We start from the raw sequence: 18,053 nt of genomic DNA on the forward strand, positions 1-18,053 counted from the left end.
CTGAGCCCTCCTTGCTCCCTCCCTCCTTCCGTCCAAGCCCTCACATGCCCTCCAGGCCCCGGTTTCTCTCTGCAGAGTACTACGACATGCTGGAGCAGCGGCAGTGAGCTCCCTGCACCCTGAGGTGGCTTCTCCTACACGTCCCTGGCCTCCACCCCAGAAGATCCTGTGCCGAGAGTGAGTGCCCTATGGTGCTGACAGTTTTGGGGTGTCTCACGGGGAGGAGGACAACGTGCACAGCAAAATGCATCAAAAATATGCATTTTGCTGTGCACGTTGTCCTCCTCCCCGTGAGCCACCCCAAGGCACTGGTTGTCACGAAGCCCATCACCAAACCCAGGTGACTGCATAAGAGGGACAAGCTCCAGTTCAGTGGTGACATCCCAGTCCCAGCTGGACAATGTGTCCTTGCCAAGCCACGAGAGACCTGCGGTGCTCGGCACCATGCTGCATCCCCGTAGGACATGCTGGCATCCACGGGGTGGGGTCATGCCAGCCCAGGTGTCCCTTCAGCTCCCAGTGCAGCACATTGCCTGTAATTAATTTGCTTTGTTAAGAAAATGCCCTGCTGTCACTAATTAAGCATCTGTAATTACCCAGGCTGTTGGCTCTGTGCCTGAGCATAGGGCTTCCTCCAAGCAGCAGGGGTGAGGGGGGGCTGTGAGCCTCTTGCACCCAAAGGAGGCGGAATACCAGTGCCTGATGCTTCTGGCTGAACAAAGCACTGGCAGGGCTGGGTATGGCCAAGTGCTGTTCCCTCAATGGGAACACACAGTTCCACAGCTCCCGCACTGTTCCACACAGTGCTGGCCCAGTGCTGATCCCAGTAAGGGATCCGTCCTGTAGAGGGCTCCTGGTTGAGCGAGTGTGGGGTTCCCTAGGGCTTGGTTTCCCCCGTTTGGGTAAAAAGGTGGCGGGAGAGTGTGCAGGCGTATTATGGGTGCTGGGAGCTGGTCCCTGCCTCTGCCACCTCCCCAGCCCTGCTGCAGGGTTCACAGCTCTGCTCTGATGCCGAGGGTGGGCCCCCCCCCTGGTGGGGCTATGGGTTACTTAGGAGGGCTGTGGAGTTCCACACAGCCAGCAGCATTACAGCCTGGTTATCAGGAGGCTCTGCTTTAGGAGCTCCTAGTAGGAGACTCTAGGGCTGGGGGTTATGTGGAGCTGAGAGCACGCAGAAAGATGGTGTCCAGGCAGTTGACCCTGAAATCCCCTCCTTCTGCCCCTACTGGGCAATGAGGACTGCCCTGACTCTATTTTGGGGTCCCTATGGAAGGGAGGGCTTATGCTTCCCCTGCCCAGGACCGAGCCATGTTCTGCCACAGACAGATCTTCCTCTGCAGCGAGGCTCAGCCTGGCTCCTGCTGAAGCTGTGGGAGATGCTAGCAGGGTTGGCCCCAGTGTGGAGTGAAGGAGCCACTTTGGGTTGGGCATGAAGGCACATCTCCCTTGGGTGGGAGTACCCCGAGATACTACAAGACCGACTGGGTAGAACAGGAGAGGAGACCATCCTGGGGCACCTCTAGCTGGCAGCACAGGGAGCATGGCACGGCCAGGAGCAGGAAGGCATCTGCTTGCTCCCATGCCACCGGAGGTGGGGAGAAGGTGTGGGTGGAAGCAGCCACTGTGGGAGCGGAGCAGGGTGGTTTTGCTGAAGGTGTGTCATGTCAGAGAAGGGTTGGGGCCACTGGGTGCGACCCAGGAGATGTGATGCTGGGGTTGTTAGGGGAAGGCATGAGCAGAGCCCTCTGACCCAAGGGCTGGAGGAACCAAGGGGTCTGGGCAGCAGCGCATGGGTGGAGCAGTGGGGCTGTGAACCCCCAGAAAAGAGATGCTGGTGGCTGAGCTGGCTCTGAGATGACTCTGAGCCAAGCCAGAGTCATCTCTGCGATGTCAGAAAAGCAAGACCAGTTTCCAGACTTCCGCAGCCCAGGAATGGGCTTGAATCTTGCGTGCCTGGTGTGACAACAAGTGAGCAGGAGAAGAGGCTAATTATACTCCTGTGCACGCTGCCGTAAACACCTAACGCAACGCAGCCCCTGGCTGCCAGCTGGGGTGGGGGCTGGCCAGCCTGCATGGGGAGCAGCCAGGTATGCTCCAGTGGCCTGATAATCTCCAGTATGGGTCCTGATGGTGCTGGGGAACTGTGGCCAGCCTCGCTGGGGTGGTGGGTATGGATCGGAGCTGCTCCTGCTATCAAGAGGATATCAGGGCTCCCTGTGACCCCAAGAGGTGCCCCCAGCATGAGCACTTTAATAAGCAGCAGAGCTGATTGCATCAAGTTGGAAGCATTGCAATAGGAACATCCCAGCTGTGACTCCATGGGTGACCCAGGGTCTATGGTGTTGACTCACCTCCGCTCTCCAACCTTGGCTGGTGAGCCTGCCTCCCAACTCTGCCAGTCCATACCTGAGCCTCTGCACAGGGCGAGCAGCACACAACTCCTTCCCCGGGACCAGCCCCACACGCCCACATACGGCTCTGCTGATACCCTGGTGTCTCCTGCTCTGCTCCTGGCAGTCCTGTCCTCCTCCCCAGCTCCTGGGGACACGGGCTAAGCTCTCCAGCACCCTCGCGCCCAGGCGGCATGATGGAGGCTGTCCTGCTCCAGGGGCTGCTGCTCCTCCTCTTCTTCGCTGCCCTGCTGCTCTACCAGCACAATGCCACCTTCAACTACTTCTGCAAGGTGGCCTTCTTTAACTGCTGGGTTGTGGCCATGAGCACTCTCCTCTCCCCCTTGGCGGCTCTTCGGGGACGCTCTGTGGAGAACATGAAGTGAGTACGGCTTGGGGTTGTTCTTCCACTGCTGCGACATCTGGGGCTTGGCAGTGATGGAGGACTTTGGAGGTCTTTTGGACCTGCTTTTTCCTTCCCAGGCTGTACCAGAGCCGGGACTACATGGTATGTCTGCACAGTGAGGCTGAGTCAAGCCCTGGAGCCACGGTGAGAGCTGTGGCCACATCCCTGCGGCAAGGAAGGGTGCATCTGCATCTTGTGGTGTGGTGGAGGGGTGCTGGCCAAAGCAAGGGATGGTTACAGTGCAATGGGGTGGGCACCTGACTTTGGACTAGCTGGCTCCTGGAGGATGAAATCATTTACAAGGGATCCTTACTGGCCGTTGCAGCGTTGGGCCATCAGATGGGGAGGCTGGCAAGGGTTCAAAGTGCTGTCATTAGCAGGATGCAAACACACGCCCACGCCTGCCTCCTTGGCAGTGCAGCCACGTCCCGCTCAGGAGACTGCGCTTTGGCAGAGTGACTGCGGGATTCCTCGGTGCCATCAGCTCTGGCACAGCGCTGCCGTGTGCTGGTGAGCCGTGCCGGTGCTGCCCCACAGCAGAGGGGAGGCTCGGCCGAGCTGGGGGGTGGTGGCAGCTGTGACAGCATCTCTGAGTGCGAGAGGAAGGTCTGGCTGCTTCCAAGGGTGTTGCAATCCTGGTGCTGGATTCCTGGGCACGATAACATACCAGAAGGGATGTAATTGTGTCAGAGTGCAAGATGTCTGAGGCTGTGCAATCTGGCAAGCTTGAGCCATCGAGTGTGGGTGCTGAAAGATTTGGGGCCCTTGGCAGGAGTGTGGTCAGAGGTTTGATGTTATCGGTCTCCTTGTGCAGCCTCTCTCTCTCATCCTGTCTGTGTGGAAACACTGTGCACACATGCACATATCCTGAGGTGCTTTGCGCACTGGGGCAAAAGCTTCCGGCTTAGAGGAACTCCCCGGCGTGATGCAGCCGTGAGTCACCAGTGCCTTACCTTGTTCCACCAACACCTCACAGCCGTCCTCCACCAGAGCAGCATGCCCTGCTCCGCCTCCTCTTCAGCCTCCAAATCACGAAGCCTCCGGCTTGGAGCAGGTTCCTGTCGTTAATCCTGGCTTTGGGGCATTGCCACAGGTGTTTTGCTTCTCTGCAGTCACAGGGATTGCTGTGCCCAGGTCTCCCAAAAGCTCAATCCTCTGGCACGATGGCCCTACCAGGCACTGTGAATTTCCCGTGAATTTCCCCTGCCTCCTCACTCCTCCCAAATTTCTTCTCCCACCTGCCTGGTCCCCAGCTCCTGCTGACTGCCCTCTCCCCTGTGAGTTCACTGGGAACAATCACTGATAGATGTGAGGTCCCTGGCATGGATGCTCTCCATGCTATGGGTTAGAAAGTGTCCCACTTCAACACTCTTGGAATGAAATTGTATCAGGCTTTATCTCCTCCTTGGGTGCTGCAATCCCCATTGCTCCATCGTCCCTTCATTCCTCTTGTTGTTCTCATACTGACTGTCACCCTTCATCAGCATTGTCATCCTGGTGTCACCCTTCCTGTCCAACCCTTTCTGGTGATGCTGCTCTTCCTTGTTTCCTGTGATCCATGTGGATGAGAAACCTCCATCCCTTCCTGATGCTGCAGGACCACTGAAGCTATTCTAAGATGTTCTAATGAACGAAGCTGAGTTGTTTCCTGCCTTTTTTCCTCTGCCCTTGGCAAAGCCTCCTCCACCTCCACACGTGGTGCTGGCAGCGCTGCCCAGTGGCTGTTTGCCAGGAGCAGCCCTGCCGACCTCTCTGTCCCCAGGCTGTTCCCTGCAGTGTTCCCCCAGCCATTGCTCGGCACATCTCGCTGTGACCCAGCGCCCGCAGGAGGCAGTGGCCATGCAAGCTGTGAGCCTGGGGCCGGGGTTCCTGCCTGCGGGGCACGTGCTGGAGCCTCACGGTGAGGCTTGCCCAGCCAGAGGCTGTTGTCCTCACTGGGATGTGATGATTCACACCGCGGCTGCAGACATTCTCATCCCATCCTACCCTTCCCATCTCACTTTTTCATCTTCCTTGGATGTCAGCCCTCCAAGAAACTTGTTATTTCTCCCACCTGCTCATGGTGGCTACTCTTCGTGGCTCGAAGCCACACTTTGTACTACTGAAGCAGTGACTGCTCTCACCCTGGGGATGGCTACAGATGTGCTTAGAAGAGCAAACCCCCACACAGGATTGCTGAGACTGGGCACAGACCCACCTTGGGACACGCTACTTGCTCACATGGACCAGCTCTAGCTGGTCCATCTTGCACCTTTCTCCTGAGTGACTGAAGGGCTGGAAGAAATCCAGCAGCCCCTCTCTGTGTTGATCTGCTCCCCACGTGTTCCTCTGCCCTAGGCTCCTGCGTGCTGCGATCCGGCCCCTCAAGCACTTGTATGGCATCAAGATACGGGTGCGGGGCTCCGAGCATCTGAATACCGAGGAGCCCTACGTGATAGTTTGCAACCACCAAGCTTCCCTTGACCTCATGAGTAAGTGCAGGGGAGAGGAGGGTTGTCACTGCCTGGGCAGCATCTGGGGTTCTGCAGGGCTGGACCAGGCTCGTGCCGGGGTGTTCAAGTGAGGCCAGCACCAGGATTTGTACAGGAGGTGTGAGGTGGAGAAGCTGGTGGGGCAGGAGCTCAGGGCTGCAAGGAGAAGGGAGGATGATGCTGGGTCACTGCAGTCACAGCCTGGTTGGTCATGGGAGCCACCAGGCAGGGACTGATTGTTTCTTCTCCCATCTCTCCTCCAGGCATGGTCGAAGTGATCCCTGACTGCTGTGTGCCCATCGCCAAGAAGGAGCTCATGTACATGGGCACCGTGGGGTGGGCCTGCTGGCTCAGCGGCGTCATCTTCATCGACCGCCACAAGAGGGGAGATGCCATCGATGTCATCTCCCAGACGGCCAAGACCATACAGCGTGAAAACGTGAGGGGACCGGCAGCGGGGGCAACTGAGGAGGAGAAATACAGGAGGGTGCAGTGGGAGGCATGTGGGGGCACCAACATAGCGGGGACTGGGGAGCACCGGTCCTGGGCCGGGGACCTCTGGGGTCCATATTTGCATCTCTCCCTGTCCTGTGCAGCTCCGAGTGCTGGTTTTCCCTGAAGGCACCAGGAACCAGGACAAATCCATGCTGCCCTTCAAGCGTGGGGCTTTTCACTTGGCTGTGCAGGCTCAGGTAAGGCCACCGTTCTCCTCCACCCACCCTTGGCAGAGAGTGATGGGCACCCACCCTGGGGCAGGAAGATGGGGGACATTAGGGTCTTCTAGGGTCTGCAGGGCCCAGGGAAGTGGCAGGGACCTTCTGAAGCCCAGGGCACAGCAGGAGCTAGAGTCTGTATGGAGGACACCCCTGATCCCCCATCTCCTGCAGGTTCCCATTTTCCCCATTGTGATCTCCCCATACTGGAACTTCTTCAGCTCCAAGGATAAGAAATTCACCTCTGGTAAGTGGAAAAGAAGAAGCCCTGCTGCTGGAGGGAAAATTTGGTGGTGGGGATGGGGCTCGCAGGGGATGGAGGTCTCTGGGAGCTGTGGGGAGGCAGCCAGTGGTGGAGGATGCTGGTGGGAACACCTCACTCCTGGGGGGTTTGTCCAGCAGTCTCCTTGGCCTTTCCCCTCTCTCTCCAGGGACATGTACCATCCAGGTCCTCCCCAAGATAGAAACCCGGGGCCTGAGCCCGAAGGATGTCCCTGAGCTAACAGAGACCATCCGCAAAGCCATGGTTGATGTCTTCTCTGAGATGGCTGCATATCAGCTGGAGGACCAGCACGCTGAGCACCCTCTGCTCCTGTGCTGTGCTGGGGCCACCAAGGGGACTGGCAGTCCATGGCACAAGAGGGACACAGCTGGGACCAGTGATTAGGCAAAGGAACAGAACCCCTTGGGGCACTGGGGAGGTGGCACAGTCACAGGCTGGGCCACGCTGTCCCCTGTCCCCTGTAGATGTGCCTGCCGGGCTTGCAGCAGGACAGTGCCCTGGTGCAAGGGGAAGCAGAGCAGGGTGGGAGGCAGTGCTGAAAACAGAGCAAGGTGCCCCAAAAGCCCCTTGCAATGATGTGTGTCCCCCCCCAGACCTGGTGCTGTGCAGATGGCCCAGCCTGCAGGCTCCATCCGGTGGGATGGATCCTGCCCACACAAGGGGCGAAGGGCTGGGTGTGCCAGGTAGAGCTCACTGCACTGTTCTCCATCTCTTGTGGTGTGGTTCACCCGTGGGCTTGTTCAGTTGCTTCCTGCCAGGGGAAGCTGCAAGCCATGGTCCCATGTAGCCACCCGTGGGGAGGGTGCAGAGCACATGGTGAGGCGGGGGAGGGGATGGGAGGAACGTGGGGAGGGGGATATTGCCACGTGGGAAGAGCAACCTCGATGCAGAGGATGGTGCAAGATTAAAGAGTCCACAGCTGGTGTTTGTGCATGGTGCCTGAGCCTGGGGGGAGAGGGCAGGGTGTGGGGGGGATCCATCTCCTTATGGCCATGCTGCATGCACAGCACCCCTACAGACACCCCTACGGACACCACGGCTTCTCCTGGCGGTATTGGTCTGGACGGGGCGAGGAGCACGTGGCAGGGTGGGAGTTACACGGGGTCTGTCCCCGTGCCGTGGGGGTGAGCAGTACGTGCACAGGAGGGGCACCAATGAAGTTTACAAAGGAGGAAGGCCTGGACCATGCCCACCTGGAGCAGGAGGAACCTGCACCCCATGGCTGTCGGACCATGACACAACCACGTTCATCTGCCAGCCCCGTGGGGCTCCTGTGAGCTCCTCCTCTGCCTGTTCCCTCCAGCCAGGCAGGGCTTTGGGCACCCTGTGGTTACCTTCCCACCCCAGGGTGACAACTGGACAGTGTGTGGCTGCCCCCAGTGCTGGGAGTGGGGCGGGCAAGGCTCACATGACGGTGGTCCTAGAATTCTCTAAATATGATGTGCAAACTATGGCCAAGAAAGGGAACAGTGCTTTGATTCATCATTGTTCCTGCTTTTGGGAATGGCTGGAAGAAATTCTGCGAGATTGTGGAAATCTGTCCATTAGCTTCTGCTGGTCAACAATACTAGCAACTGCAAAGAAGCTTCCTGCAAGCAAGAGCTCTCCAGGTCAGGAACCATCACATGGGAATGGCCAAGAGCAGCATGCCCAGGGAGGTGCTCCGTTCCCAGGGAGCTCCTTCACTCTTTTCCCTCCTGCCAGGTCTCCCCGCTCGCACTTTGCTCTGCAGCTCTGCGCTGGCTCGGTGGTGCTGCCACGTGTCCACAGCTGCGGGTGGGGTTTGACTGCCTGGAGCCTTGAACCCACTGACCTCTGGGTCGGGTGGTTAAACATTGTCCTAGCTGAATGGCCAGGCCCCCACCAGGGACCTCGCTGGCTTTAATTGCTGCCTGTGGGGAGGTGAAGGTGAAAGGGAGAGGGAGAAGGTGCAGCGTGAGGGCTCTGAGTCCACCTTGCCTCCGCATTCTCCCCCAGGCATGGGGTCTGCAGCAGCCCTGCCCTGCCTGATGCTGCTTTGCCTCCTGCACCTTGTAGCTGGAGCATCTGCACAGCCGTAAGCCCTCTCTGTGTCCATCTGTTCGTGCTTGGTGGGATGATGGTTGGTCTTAGCTTGCTGGTGATGCTCAGGAACAATCCTGGCCTTGACCGTGGTTGCTGGCTGAGGGAGAAGTGCTTGGGATGGTGTGTTGTCTTATCCCCATGAGTGCAGATGACTTTGTGCCTGGGGTTGGGGTCTCTGGGCTGCTTTGGTGTAGGTGCAACCTCACACACGAACATGAGCAGAATCATTCCTCTCTCCCCAGACCACAGCTGCTTCCAGGGGTGTTTATGGGCAAAGGGGGCTCTGCTCTGGTACGTGGACTGGGCAGATGGGGGAAGGCTGGGTGGTGCAGCCCCACGGAGAACATCCAGGGGTAGAACAAATCAGGTACCCCCTGCCTTGGGAGTCTGAATGGGAGGAGAGCGCTGGTCTTTGGTGGGGGTCCCGGCCCACTGTTGAGGAGTCCTCTCCCCAGGAGATACCTGGTGCTCTTCCCCTATGTGATCTACTACCCACACGGGGGCAAGGTGCACGTCCACCTCATGGACCTGGATGGGCCTGTGCGGGTCACCCTCCACCTGGCGAGCAGCCATGGCGTCCCTAATGTCACCCTGGAGGAGACGGGCAACAGGATCCTCCAGCTGGACTGGCCCCTCTTCCCCAACGTGAGTGACTGAGGGCCCCAGGGGGGAATGTCCATCCCTTAGCCACTGCTCGAGCCAGGGGAGGGGACACGGGGGCTTTCCTGGGTGGGCAATGGCTGAGCTGGAGAGCAGAGGGACACGACACACACAAAGTCCTTGTGAGCTGCATCTACATTGTCTTCCCGTGATACACCCAAGCCCACTGTAAAGGCTTTGCACCCATTTCTGTTGTTTCCCTGGGGGCAGATTTCTACCCCAAGAGAGGAGGTGGCGTACCTGCATGTCTCCATCCAGGGAGGTTCCCTGGGGGTCTCCCAGCAGAGGGAGGTCCTGCTGAAAGCCCCAGGTCTGTGGACTGTGATACAGACAGACAAAACTACCTACAAGCCTGGGCAAACTGGTGAGGGGCAGGAGCTGCTGGAAGAGCTTATGGGCTCTTGGGATGGGACACCTGGGTTGGGTCACAGGCTCTAGCACTCACTCCTGCTCTGGGGTTCGCTCTTTCCAGTGAAGTTTCGAGTTGTCCATTTGGAGGAGGACTTCATTCCCAGTGACAGAAAGGTGAGATGGGGTCAGGGTGCAGGAGGTGTGGTGGCAATAGGGTCCTCATGTGGTGAATCTGCTGGGTCTCAGCAGCAGTGGCAGGGACCGCAGTGTCACCGTGAGTGCAGGCAGCTGGGCAGAGGCATGGCTGGGCTGCCCCACGCTGCGTGCTAACCCCTCCTCTCTGTTTTTGCAGCTTCCCTTGGTGTCTGTGAAAGTGAGTCTTAACCGTGTGCCATCCTGCCAGCTCCCTCGGGAGGAGCAAAGGGGCCCAGAACACATGTGGTGCTGGGCACCAGGAGCGGGGACAGAGAGGACATCCCTGATGCAGAGACATCACAAGGAGTAGGGAGAAGGGCTTGGGTTCCTCATCCTCATTTCCACCCCCATTTGGGTCAGCTTGCCTGCATGGGGGACCTCAGGGCAGCGCCACTAAGGGCCAGCTTATGTGCAAGAAGACAGTGGTGGCTGTTGCCACAGGGATTTCAATCTATTCAGAAAACCAGGAGGTCCCAGTGCAGGCTGGAGCATCCCCCAGCATCCTGCTGTTGGAGCTCAGCCTGCAGGCTGGAGCTCAGCTAACACAGCTTCTGGGGCAAGTGTTCCACCTGGAGAGGTGATGCCCTCAGGGTCTGAGCATTACAGCAGGGCAAAACCTCTGCTTCTTGTGAGGTTGCACGGGGCGATGAGTCCTCCAGGCTGTCAACCCCACTGCTGCCACAACCCCGCCCCCCCCCCAGGGGAGGGCTGACACTGTGTGCCCCCACATGCAGGATTACAGAGAGAGAACCATCAGGTCATGGCAGGATGTGAGCCTGCAGCAGGGCATCGTGGACCTGTCCCTTCCGCTGGACATAAACTCAGCCTTGGGCACGTACACCATTGTGGTGGAAGAGAAGACTCACATCTTCTCTGTGGAGAAGAAGAGTGAGTGGGGATGAAGGCTTTTGGGAGCCATCATGCTGGATGGCAAGACACGAGCAGGGAAGAAGTGGGCAGGCTCCTGTTTCCTGATGTTCTCCTGCAGGGCCACCCCACTTCCAAGTGCTTCTCCAGCTGCCGTCCTTTGTGACGGTGACGGATGAGAAGATCCCACTGCACATCTGTGGGTGGTAAGTCAGTGAGTGGCCATGGGGCCGATGCTCCCTGCAGCCTCCCCATCCCCTTCCTGCTCCATCCCCACAGGTACCCATCTGGGAAGCCTTTCCGGGGCAGGGCTGAGGCCAGCCTGTGCCAGTGGCACAAATATCTGAAGGAATCTGACAGATGTGCTACATTTGTGGCCGAGGTGAGGGCAGAAGGTGGGGAATGTGGGTGGTGGTCCTGGAGGTGTTTCCCCATCTCGGGGTACTGTGTATTGGGGATGACAGCTCGGAGCAGCGACTGGGCGTCACCAGGAGATCCAGCTTTCATATCAGTGTTCTGCAAAGCCAGTCATCCCAATGAGTGTGGGGGAGTTGGGTGGGGACTCTTGGGGTGCTCCTTGGGACAGGATGGGCAAGAATGGGACAGCCACATGGCAGAGCAGCATACCAGCCCTGGGGTGGATGTTGCAGGATTCCAGTGCTGGAGGATGGGCTGGTGGGAGACAGCAGCACCCGAGAGCCCCGATCCACCACTTCCCCACAGATGACACCCAAAGGCCTGGCCATGGGCTGCTGCTAATGTGGGCAACTCTCTCCTTCAGACAGGGAGGAACGGCTGCTTCTCCACCCAGATATCTATGGCTTCTTTCAACCTGACCAGCCCCGACTATGAGAGGCGGCTCTACGCCAACGGAACTCTGATAGAGCGGAGGACCGGTAAGCGCAGCCAGGGTGCACCCGGGCTTCCCATACACATGCATCAGCTGCTCTGGCCCTTCCTTGCTTTGGTGTTTCCTCTACTCCCATCTGTGGAGCAATCCCTCAGGCCCTGAAGGCTGTTCAGGAACTTCTTCCCCTTCCAAGATCCTTCCCCAGCAGTTCCCCCACCATCCACCTCCCATTCTGCTCTCTGCCTCTCTGACACAAGTTGGCACGCTTTGTCAGTGACTGGAAATCTGTTAGGGTTATTATCTTTTTCTTGTCAGGTCTTTCTGACTTTGATCATGATTATAAATAGTTGTTACCTGCCTGGGTAGGGTTATTATAAACTTCCTTAGGATCAGGTAAAGAGTCCAGTTTCAGCACAGCACAGACAGGAATGGCAGATCCTATTTGCCGGTATCAGCTAAGGGAGTAAAGATAGGTAGTTCTGATCATTTTGGAGTAAAGATGCGTACTTCGATAGCACCCAGATCCTGCCTTATGCTGCTCACAGTTCAGCCCCTGTCACCCTGAGGACAATTTTTTGTGCTTGTTGCCCATCAAGTGGGCTTTTGGACTGTGCAAACTCACCCCTAAACATCGTCTGCAAGAGGACAGCTTTGTTTCATATGGCAACATGCAAAGAAAGCAGTGGGGAGCAAGCACGCAGCTCTACATGTTTGTGACTGACCCATTTTCCTGCCATGCATGAATTGAAGGGAGGGAGACAGCTTTGGATCATGAGCTCTGCTTCATGAGCTTTGCATTGCTGCTTCTCCTGTCCTTCCTTTCCCTCTGGACTGGGCCAGAGTGGTGTCTGCATCAGCATGGGCTGGTAACACTGTTTGGGGTGGGGCCTGGAGAGCAGGCCCTGGGCCCAGCTCTCCTGGGGGGTTTGCCAGGACAAATTGCTGAGCACCATCTCCAGCCTCATGCACCACCCAGCACGGCTCTGCAGCTGTGATGCTGAACATGGGCCATCGTGGGGTCAAACTTCACACCCCTATCCTGAGGACACAGAGACATGGGTGGAGGTGACACGTGGGGGAAAGCAGGGATGGAGCCATTAACACCATGCCACCCAGCGCCACTCTTGTCTCCCCCTCCTCTCTGCAGGGAAGTTGCATAGCCTGAATAAAAGCTGTAACATTCTGCCTGAAATGCCCACCACTGCATTCAAGAACACCGAAGGTTTCTACAAGCATGGGATGCCCCCCCGCTGGCATGGTAATGGGGGTTCCCTGTGCCCCACAGCCCTGTTCTTCCACTCCTGCTCTTTGGCTCCAACCCAGCCTGTGCATCTCCTCTTCCTCCTGGTGCAGATGCTGCTGAAGGGAGCCACTAGTATCCCTTCTGCCTTCACCAACCCAACATGACCAGCTGTGGGATGTTTATTCACTCTTTTTGGGGGACTGAGCATGGCTGGCTCGTGGCTCCTGGTGTCCTCCTGCAGGGATGCCACAGCACAGTGTGTGGTGGTCACGGCTGCTACATGCCTTTCCACCCTGCTGGGCTGTCTTCACCTTTGAGACTCCTGATTTCCACCCCTCAGGGTGATCTCAAGGAGGTGCCTCTGCTCTCGGAGCATGAAAGCCAAAATGACAGTACCATCCTGAATTCCTCCTCTTCGGACAGCCAAAGTTTCTTGAAGATCCGCAGGATGAAAAGGACACCAGCCTGCAGCCAGCCCCTGCGGCTCCGGGTAGATTACATCCTCAGCAAGGAGGCCCTGGGGACTGAGCTGCAAAGCGTGGATGTGGTCTTCCTGGTGGGTCTTTGCCTGGGGAGGAATGGGGGACAGTGCACAAAGGGCAGAGCTCAGAGGAGAAGGATAAAGCTGCTGGACTGGCCAGGATGGAGCCATTTCCAGCCAGCCCTGTATGGACACTGTTGGCTTAGGGACTTGGGGTTGGACGCTGGAGCTGTAGGGTCTTGGGAACTCATCTCACTTCCTCCTGAAGCACCAGTTTAGTCCTTCCCATTTTTTGCAGGTCATGGCCAGAGATACCATTGTCAGCATCCACAGGAAGGAGTTGCCTGTGGAGGCAGGTAGGTCCCACAGCACAGACGGGCCGTGCAGGGCTCTGCTGCCTGTGCCTGGACCTCACCTCCCTCCCCGTCCCAGGGCTGAGAGGCTCCTTCTCCCTGGAGCTGCCTGTTGGCCCCAGGCTGGTGCCCACGGCCATGGTGCTGGGCTATGTGATGCTGCCCGGCGGCAACGTGATGGGAGACTGGGCTGAGCTGCATATCGCCATGTGCTTCCCCAGCCAGGTGAGTGGAGGCTGTGAGCCATCTCCTGGCTTCCTGAACACCCCTTGCTCTCCACCCTTCTCCATTATTTGGGGGATGGAGAGAAAGCCCTTCCTGGGACCCTCTCCCCAGGTGAAGCTGTCTTTCCCGGAGCAGAAGGCTCTGGCGGGCTCACAGGTCCGCCTGAAGGTGCAGGCTGCCCCAGGGTCCCTGTGCGCCATCTACACCATGGATCAGCCCACATGGTACTATGGTCTCAAGGCTGCCTTCAGCTCCAAAGTGGTGAGTATGGAGCGGCCTCGGTGCCGGACTGGTGCCTTTCTATGAGGATTTTGCAGGGGACTTGCTGCTGGGGCACAGGGACAGTGGATTCTCACTGCCAGACACATTTCAGGGGAGGGCAGCAAGGACCTGGTCCTGAGAACCCTGCCATACACAGAGGCTGGGGCTTTGCACAGGGTCCAGGGCTCTACTGGCCAGGGGCTGAGCCGCAGAATTGCCCTGTGGTGCTTCCTTGGGTGGCAATATTGAAAATAGGGTGCGGGTGGTGGGAAGCAATGCCTGCTCCTCGGGGAGAGGAGGCAATGGAGCAGCAATGGGCCCCAGCAGAGGGGTTGGGGCTGGCAGCATCACTGCCCTGCCTGGAGAGGTGCCAGGGCTATGGGGCGATGCCAGGAGCAATGAGGGCTGGAACTGGGCCAGGTCTTTCTCAACTGAAGCTCACATGTTTGGCTTAGGTCTATAACTTACGCCCATCTTCTGAAGACAACTCTTATTCTGAACATGGAGCAGTCTGTGTTGTCCGTGAGGTGGCTATGGAGCCAGGAACCTTTGTACAATTGAAGCCATTATATGCCTCTATCGTATCTGCTATATCACTCAGCCCGTATGATGTGCCTGTCTTCGCATACAAACAGCGGCACACTAGGCAGGCAGCAGAGTTTCACAGCTCTCAGGACCCATGCGACCCGGGTGTGGTAGGAGCCATCCCCCCCCACCTCCCCATCCCTGCCTTATGCTCCTCTTCCTCACAGGGAGGGCTTCTTGGGGTTCTGGGGCACCTGGTCCCCACCCATCCCACATCTGTGCTCATGAACCATCCTCCTACATCCCCCACGCACTGCAGCCCGCTCCCAGCCTGCGGCAGGCATGCGGATCGTGCCCGTCCGTCTGGGCATGGTGGCTTCCCGTGGGGATGGGGCTAAGCTCTGATCTTCCATCGCAAACTTGGGCTTAGAGTGAGCAGCCAAGGAGAGGCCTCCCATCGGCAGCACTGGGTTGGGGCTGGCTGGGGACGGGGCGAGCAGAGCAGACCCAGCGGGTCATGGCCACCTGCCCCCAGCGCAGCTGTGTGCCCTGGAACCCCTTTTCCCCTCCTGCGCGCCTGCTGCAGTGTGCCAGGGGTCCTGAATTCTGGGAGCTCCCTTTTGGCTTGAAGTGCGAGATGATTCCTCATTTCAGAAAGGGTCAGAAAGGTGTTTTGGCAATGTTGGTCTTCAGCGCTCTGTGGTTCTCTCCTGTGTGTCACATTTCAGCGTGCAGCTTTGAGAACTGTCACCAACACCGTCCTGAACAGCTCTATGGCATTCCAAACAGGGGGTGAGCAGGGACTGTCTGCAAGAGCCCCCACGCCAGCTGCTGAAGGACAGATGGGGACGTCCAGCCTGTCCTTCCCGGCAGTGCATTCAAGTTGTGCCCATCAGCAGGACTGGAGAAGTATGAACAGGAAGGTGAGAGAGAGCCCCAACCCTGGCAGGACGTAGCACCACGGAAGGATTTTCCTGGGACGTGGCTGTGGGAGCTGGTCCCTGTGGGGTAAGTAAGGAGCCCTGGAAGACCTCAAGCCAGGGGACTGCCCGTATCGCATCAACTTCCCCTCTGGGTGCAGCACCCAGACCACTGGGTCGGTGTCCCTGTGACCAGGAGTGGCACTGGGACACATCCAGATGCTTCCCTCTGACCTCAGCAACATCCCCGGGACAGACTGTGGCAAACCAAGTCCTGCAGGCAGGGGATGCTTTAAGAGAGAACCAGGAGCACTGGTGGCACCTCTGCCCACCCAAAACATGTAATGACCACCAGTGCTTGGACCATGGGTGGTTGGCACGCTCCTTCTGCTGGCTCTGCCCATCAGGCCCAGCCAGCGAGGGCTGTCCATCTCCCACCGCCACGCAGGGAGGAGGGCTCCGCGGAGGTGCCAGTGACAGTGCCCGATGCCATCACGGAGTGGACAGCTGGGATGTTCTGCACGGCACCCATGGGCTTGGGGCTGTCCCCTACCATCACCCTCTTGACCTTCAAGCCCTTCTTCGTGGAGCTGGCGCTGCCCTATGCTGTGACCCAGGGCAAAGCCTTCACCCTGGCCGCCACCGTCTTCAACTACCTGCGGCAGTCCCTGCGGGTGAGCGGGGTGGGCCGGGGGCTGGGGGCTGTGGCCTGGCAGGGGCTGAGGGGGTCGTGGTCCCACAGGTTCGGGTGACGCTGGTGGAGTCAGCGGAGCTGGAGGTGTCAGTGAGTGCAGATGGTGTGGAGGGCAGCTGCATCTCGGGGTTCAACGCCAGGACCTTCTGGTGGGACGTGAAGGCCACCAACCTGGGTATGGGTGTGGAGGAGCTGACAAAGGGCTGGGGACCCCGGGGCTGTGTCACAGTTGCGTTCCCCATCTGCATCCCCAGGGAAGGTGAACGTCACCGTCACCGCCCAGGCGCTGCGCTCCGAGGAGCTCTGCAACACCGAGGTGCCCGTGGTGCCGACGCAGGGGCAGGTGGACACCGTGACGAAAGTGCTGGGGGTGGAGGTGAACGCAGAGGTTGGTGGCTGTGGGATGGGCTGCTTTGCTCCCTCATGGGGACCTCTGGTAGCTGCACCCAAAGCAGCTGCCCCCAGAGCAGAACAGAGCTGCTCCCGTCCCCTGGCCAGGCTGTATGGTGCCTGTGGGTGCTACAGACTCCTAGATCAAGGCTCCTAGAAATTCCTGCCTCCATGCCATCCATACCACCAGCGGAGTGCCTTCCCTTTCCTTCTGGGGGTTAGATTTGTAGGTTTGAGGCCACTGGCTGGGCAATGTTCAGTTCGACCCCCTCGTCATGCCATGCAGGGGCTGCTCCAGCTCATTCTGTGTGGTCCTGAGCTCCCCTGGCCCATCAGGGTGGCCGGAGAGCATTGGGGACAGAGCCCAGGTGGGGTGTGAAGGGCTCTGGCTCAGGAAGACAGTGTGTCGGAGGGAGGGGAGGAATTTCTGGGGTAGAGAAGGGTCAGAAGGACTGATTGTGGTCTCACACCTGCTGCATTCCAGGCTTTAAAGCACAGAAGACCGATGTGAATGGAAATTACAGATGCCTGGCTCTTGTTCTGCTTCTGACCCCATCGTACCCTCCAGGCAGCTGAGGTCTTGAGCCTCTTCCCACCCCTGCTTCATCCCCTTCACCTGAGTCTGAAGCACTGTGCTTCAGACGAGGACTCCACGACCCACCAGTGTCCCCCTCCCTCTCCAGCAGCTCTGCTGTCCCCCGTGCTGCAGGGGCTGGTGGGGACCCTCTGCTGTGCTGTCCACTGGGGAGGCATGGTTTTCCACGAGCAGATGCTGGCAGATCCCTTGGAGAAGGGATCTGCCAGAGTGAGCAGGGGCAGTGGCTGGGCAGGGAGAGGATGTGCCCCGGGCACAGCCTTGCCTCTGCTCCACCAGCCTGGAAAACAAAACAAAACAAACAAACAAAACAACCAACCAACCAAAAAAACAAAACAAAACAAAACAAACAAACAAACAAACAAACAAAAACAAGAAAGAAAATAGAAGCACCAAAATGTCTTTGCAAGAAAGCTCATTTTCTTCAGGCTCTTTCCCAGCATGCCTAGCCAGAGCCAGCTTCATATCTTAAGTACTGGCCCTTCGCAAAGATGTCTCAACGACACTGTCTTCATTAATGATGTGTAAAAGGGGCTGTAGCTTTATTTGCATCCAATCTTCACTTTGTTTTGACAAATAAAAAGCTGAAATGAAAACGGAAAGAGCATTTGTTGCATGGGTGGCAAGGCAGGAGGACAAGGAAGAGCAGCAGCAGCGCTGCCTGGCCAGGAGGGGCCACCTGCCTGGGCTGGGGGCAGACCATGCGCTTGCTCCAGCGTCTGCTCCAGAGCCACCAGCAGCCCCAGGCGATGAATCCTCCCCCGCAGTGTTTCCTCAGCAGGTGCAGATCGGAGAGATGGAGTCCCCTGTATTGATCTCCCCTTGGCCTCACTGCCAATGGTCCCCTCTTCATCCCACCCCCACGTCCCGAAGGGCTTGGTGTGATGGCCCTGAGCTCGCTGTCACATTGTGCCACCCTGGGGACACCTGGCAGGACCCTGACCTGAGCCAACACCCATGGATTGCAGGACAGGCTGGGGCCAGCATGCAGCCACACTCCCCCCTCATGTCCATGAGGGCAGTGGGGACCAGGGCCAGTGTGGGGACAGGTATGGGGACAGTAGCTGGGGTAAGCCCAGAGTCCATGGGAGAGGGCTCGGCCCCATCTCTGGGTTC

The 18,053-nt window shown here is 58.3% G+C and overlaps 3 protein-coding genes across 5 annotated transcripts; all 3 read left to right on the forward strand.

The window, feature by feature from the left end:
• The first annotated feature begins 138 nt into the window (after positions 1 to 138).
• On the forward strand, positions 139 to 7,997 carry LOC118178880 (1-acyl-sn-glycerol-3-phosphate acyltransferase alpha-like). Its single transcript, XM_035347733.1, has 6 exons — positions 139 to 2,772; positions 5,134 to 5,267; positions 5,531 to 5,706; positions 5,864 to 5,959; positions 6,155 to 6,227; positions 6,412 to 7,997. The coding sequence occupies exons 1-6, from the start codon at positions 2,585 to 2,587 to the stop codon at positions 6,645 to 6,647; spliced, it is 903 nt and encodes a 300-aa protein (XP_035203624.1). The 5' UTR covers positions 139 to 2,584; the 3' UTR covers positions 6,648 to 7,997.
• A 124-nt stretch (positions 7,998 to 8,121) lies between these two features.
• Positions 8,122 to 12,862, forward strand: LOC118178879 (alpha-2-macroglobulin-like). Of its 2 annotated transcripts, none has more exons than XM_035347731.1 (11): positions 8,122 to 8,319; positions 8,783 to 8,972; positions 9,198 to 9,351; positions 9,460 to 9,512; positions 9,691 to 9,711; positions 10,268 to 10,421; positions 10,522 to 10,606; positions 10,680 to 10,782; positions 11,182 to 11,296; positions 12,398 to 12,508; positions 12,604 to 12,802. In XM_035347731.1, exons 1-11 carry the CDS (start codon positions 8,243 to 8,245, stop codon positions 12,624 to 12,626), a joined length of 1,086 nt encoding a protein of 361 aa, XP_035203622.1. In that variant the 5' UTR covers positions 8,122 to 8,242; the 3' UTR covers positions 12,627 to 12,802. The 2 variants fall into 2 exon arrangements, with proteins under 2 accessions (XP_035203622.1, XP_035203623.1); XM_035347732.1 differs by lacking the exon at positions 12,604 to 12,802 and adding an exon at positions 12,834 to 12,862 and having other exon boundaries at positions 8,124 to 8,319.
• A 1,615-nt stretch (positions 12,863 to 14,477) lies between these two features.
• LOC118178881 (alpha-2-macroglobulin-like) lies at positions 14,478 to 17,534 on the forward strand. Of its 2 annotated transcripts, none has more exons than XM_035347734.1 (7): positions 14,478 to 14,508; positions 14,993 to 15,130; positions 15,235 to 15,346; positions 15,707 to 15,932; positions 16,001 to 16,127; positions 16,207 to 16,340; positions 16,827 to 17,534. In XM_035347734.1, exons 1-7 carry the CDS (start codon positions 14,493 to 14,495, stop codon positions 16,851 to 16,853), a joined length of 780 nt encoding a protein of 259 aa, XP_035203625.1. In that variant the 5' UTR covers positions 14,478 to 14,492; the 3' UTR covers positions 16,854 to 17,534. The 2 variants fall into 2 exon arrangements, with proteins under 2 accessions (XP_035203625.1, XP_035203626.1); XM_035347735.1 differs by having other exon boundaries at positions 16,207 to 16,328.
• Positions 17,535 to 18,053: the final 519 nt, after the last annotated feature.

The sequence above is a fragment of the Oxyura jamaicensis genome, chromosome 27, assembly GCF_011077185.1.
Source record: "Oxyura jamaicensis isolate SHBP4307 breed ruddy duck chromosome 27, BPBGC_Ojam_1.0, whole genome shotgun sequence".
Classification (NCBI taxonomy): Eukaryota; Metazoa; Chordata; class Aves; order Anseriformes; family Anatidae; genus Oxyura; species Oxyura jamaicensis.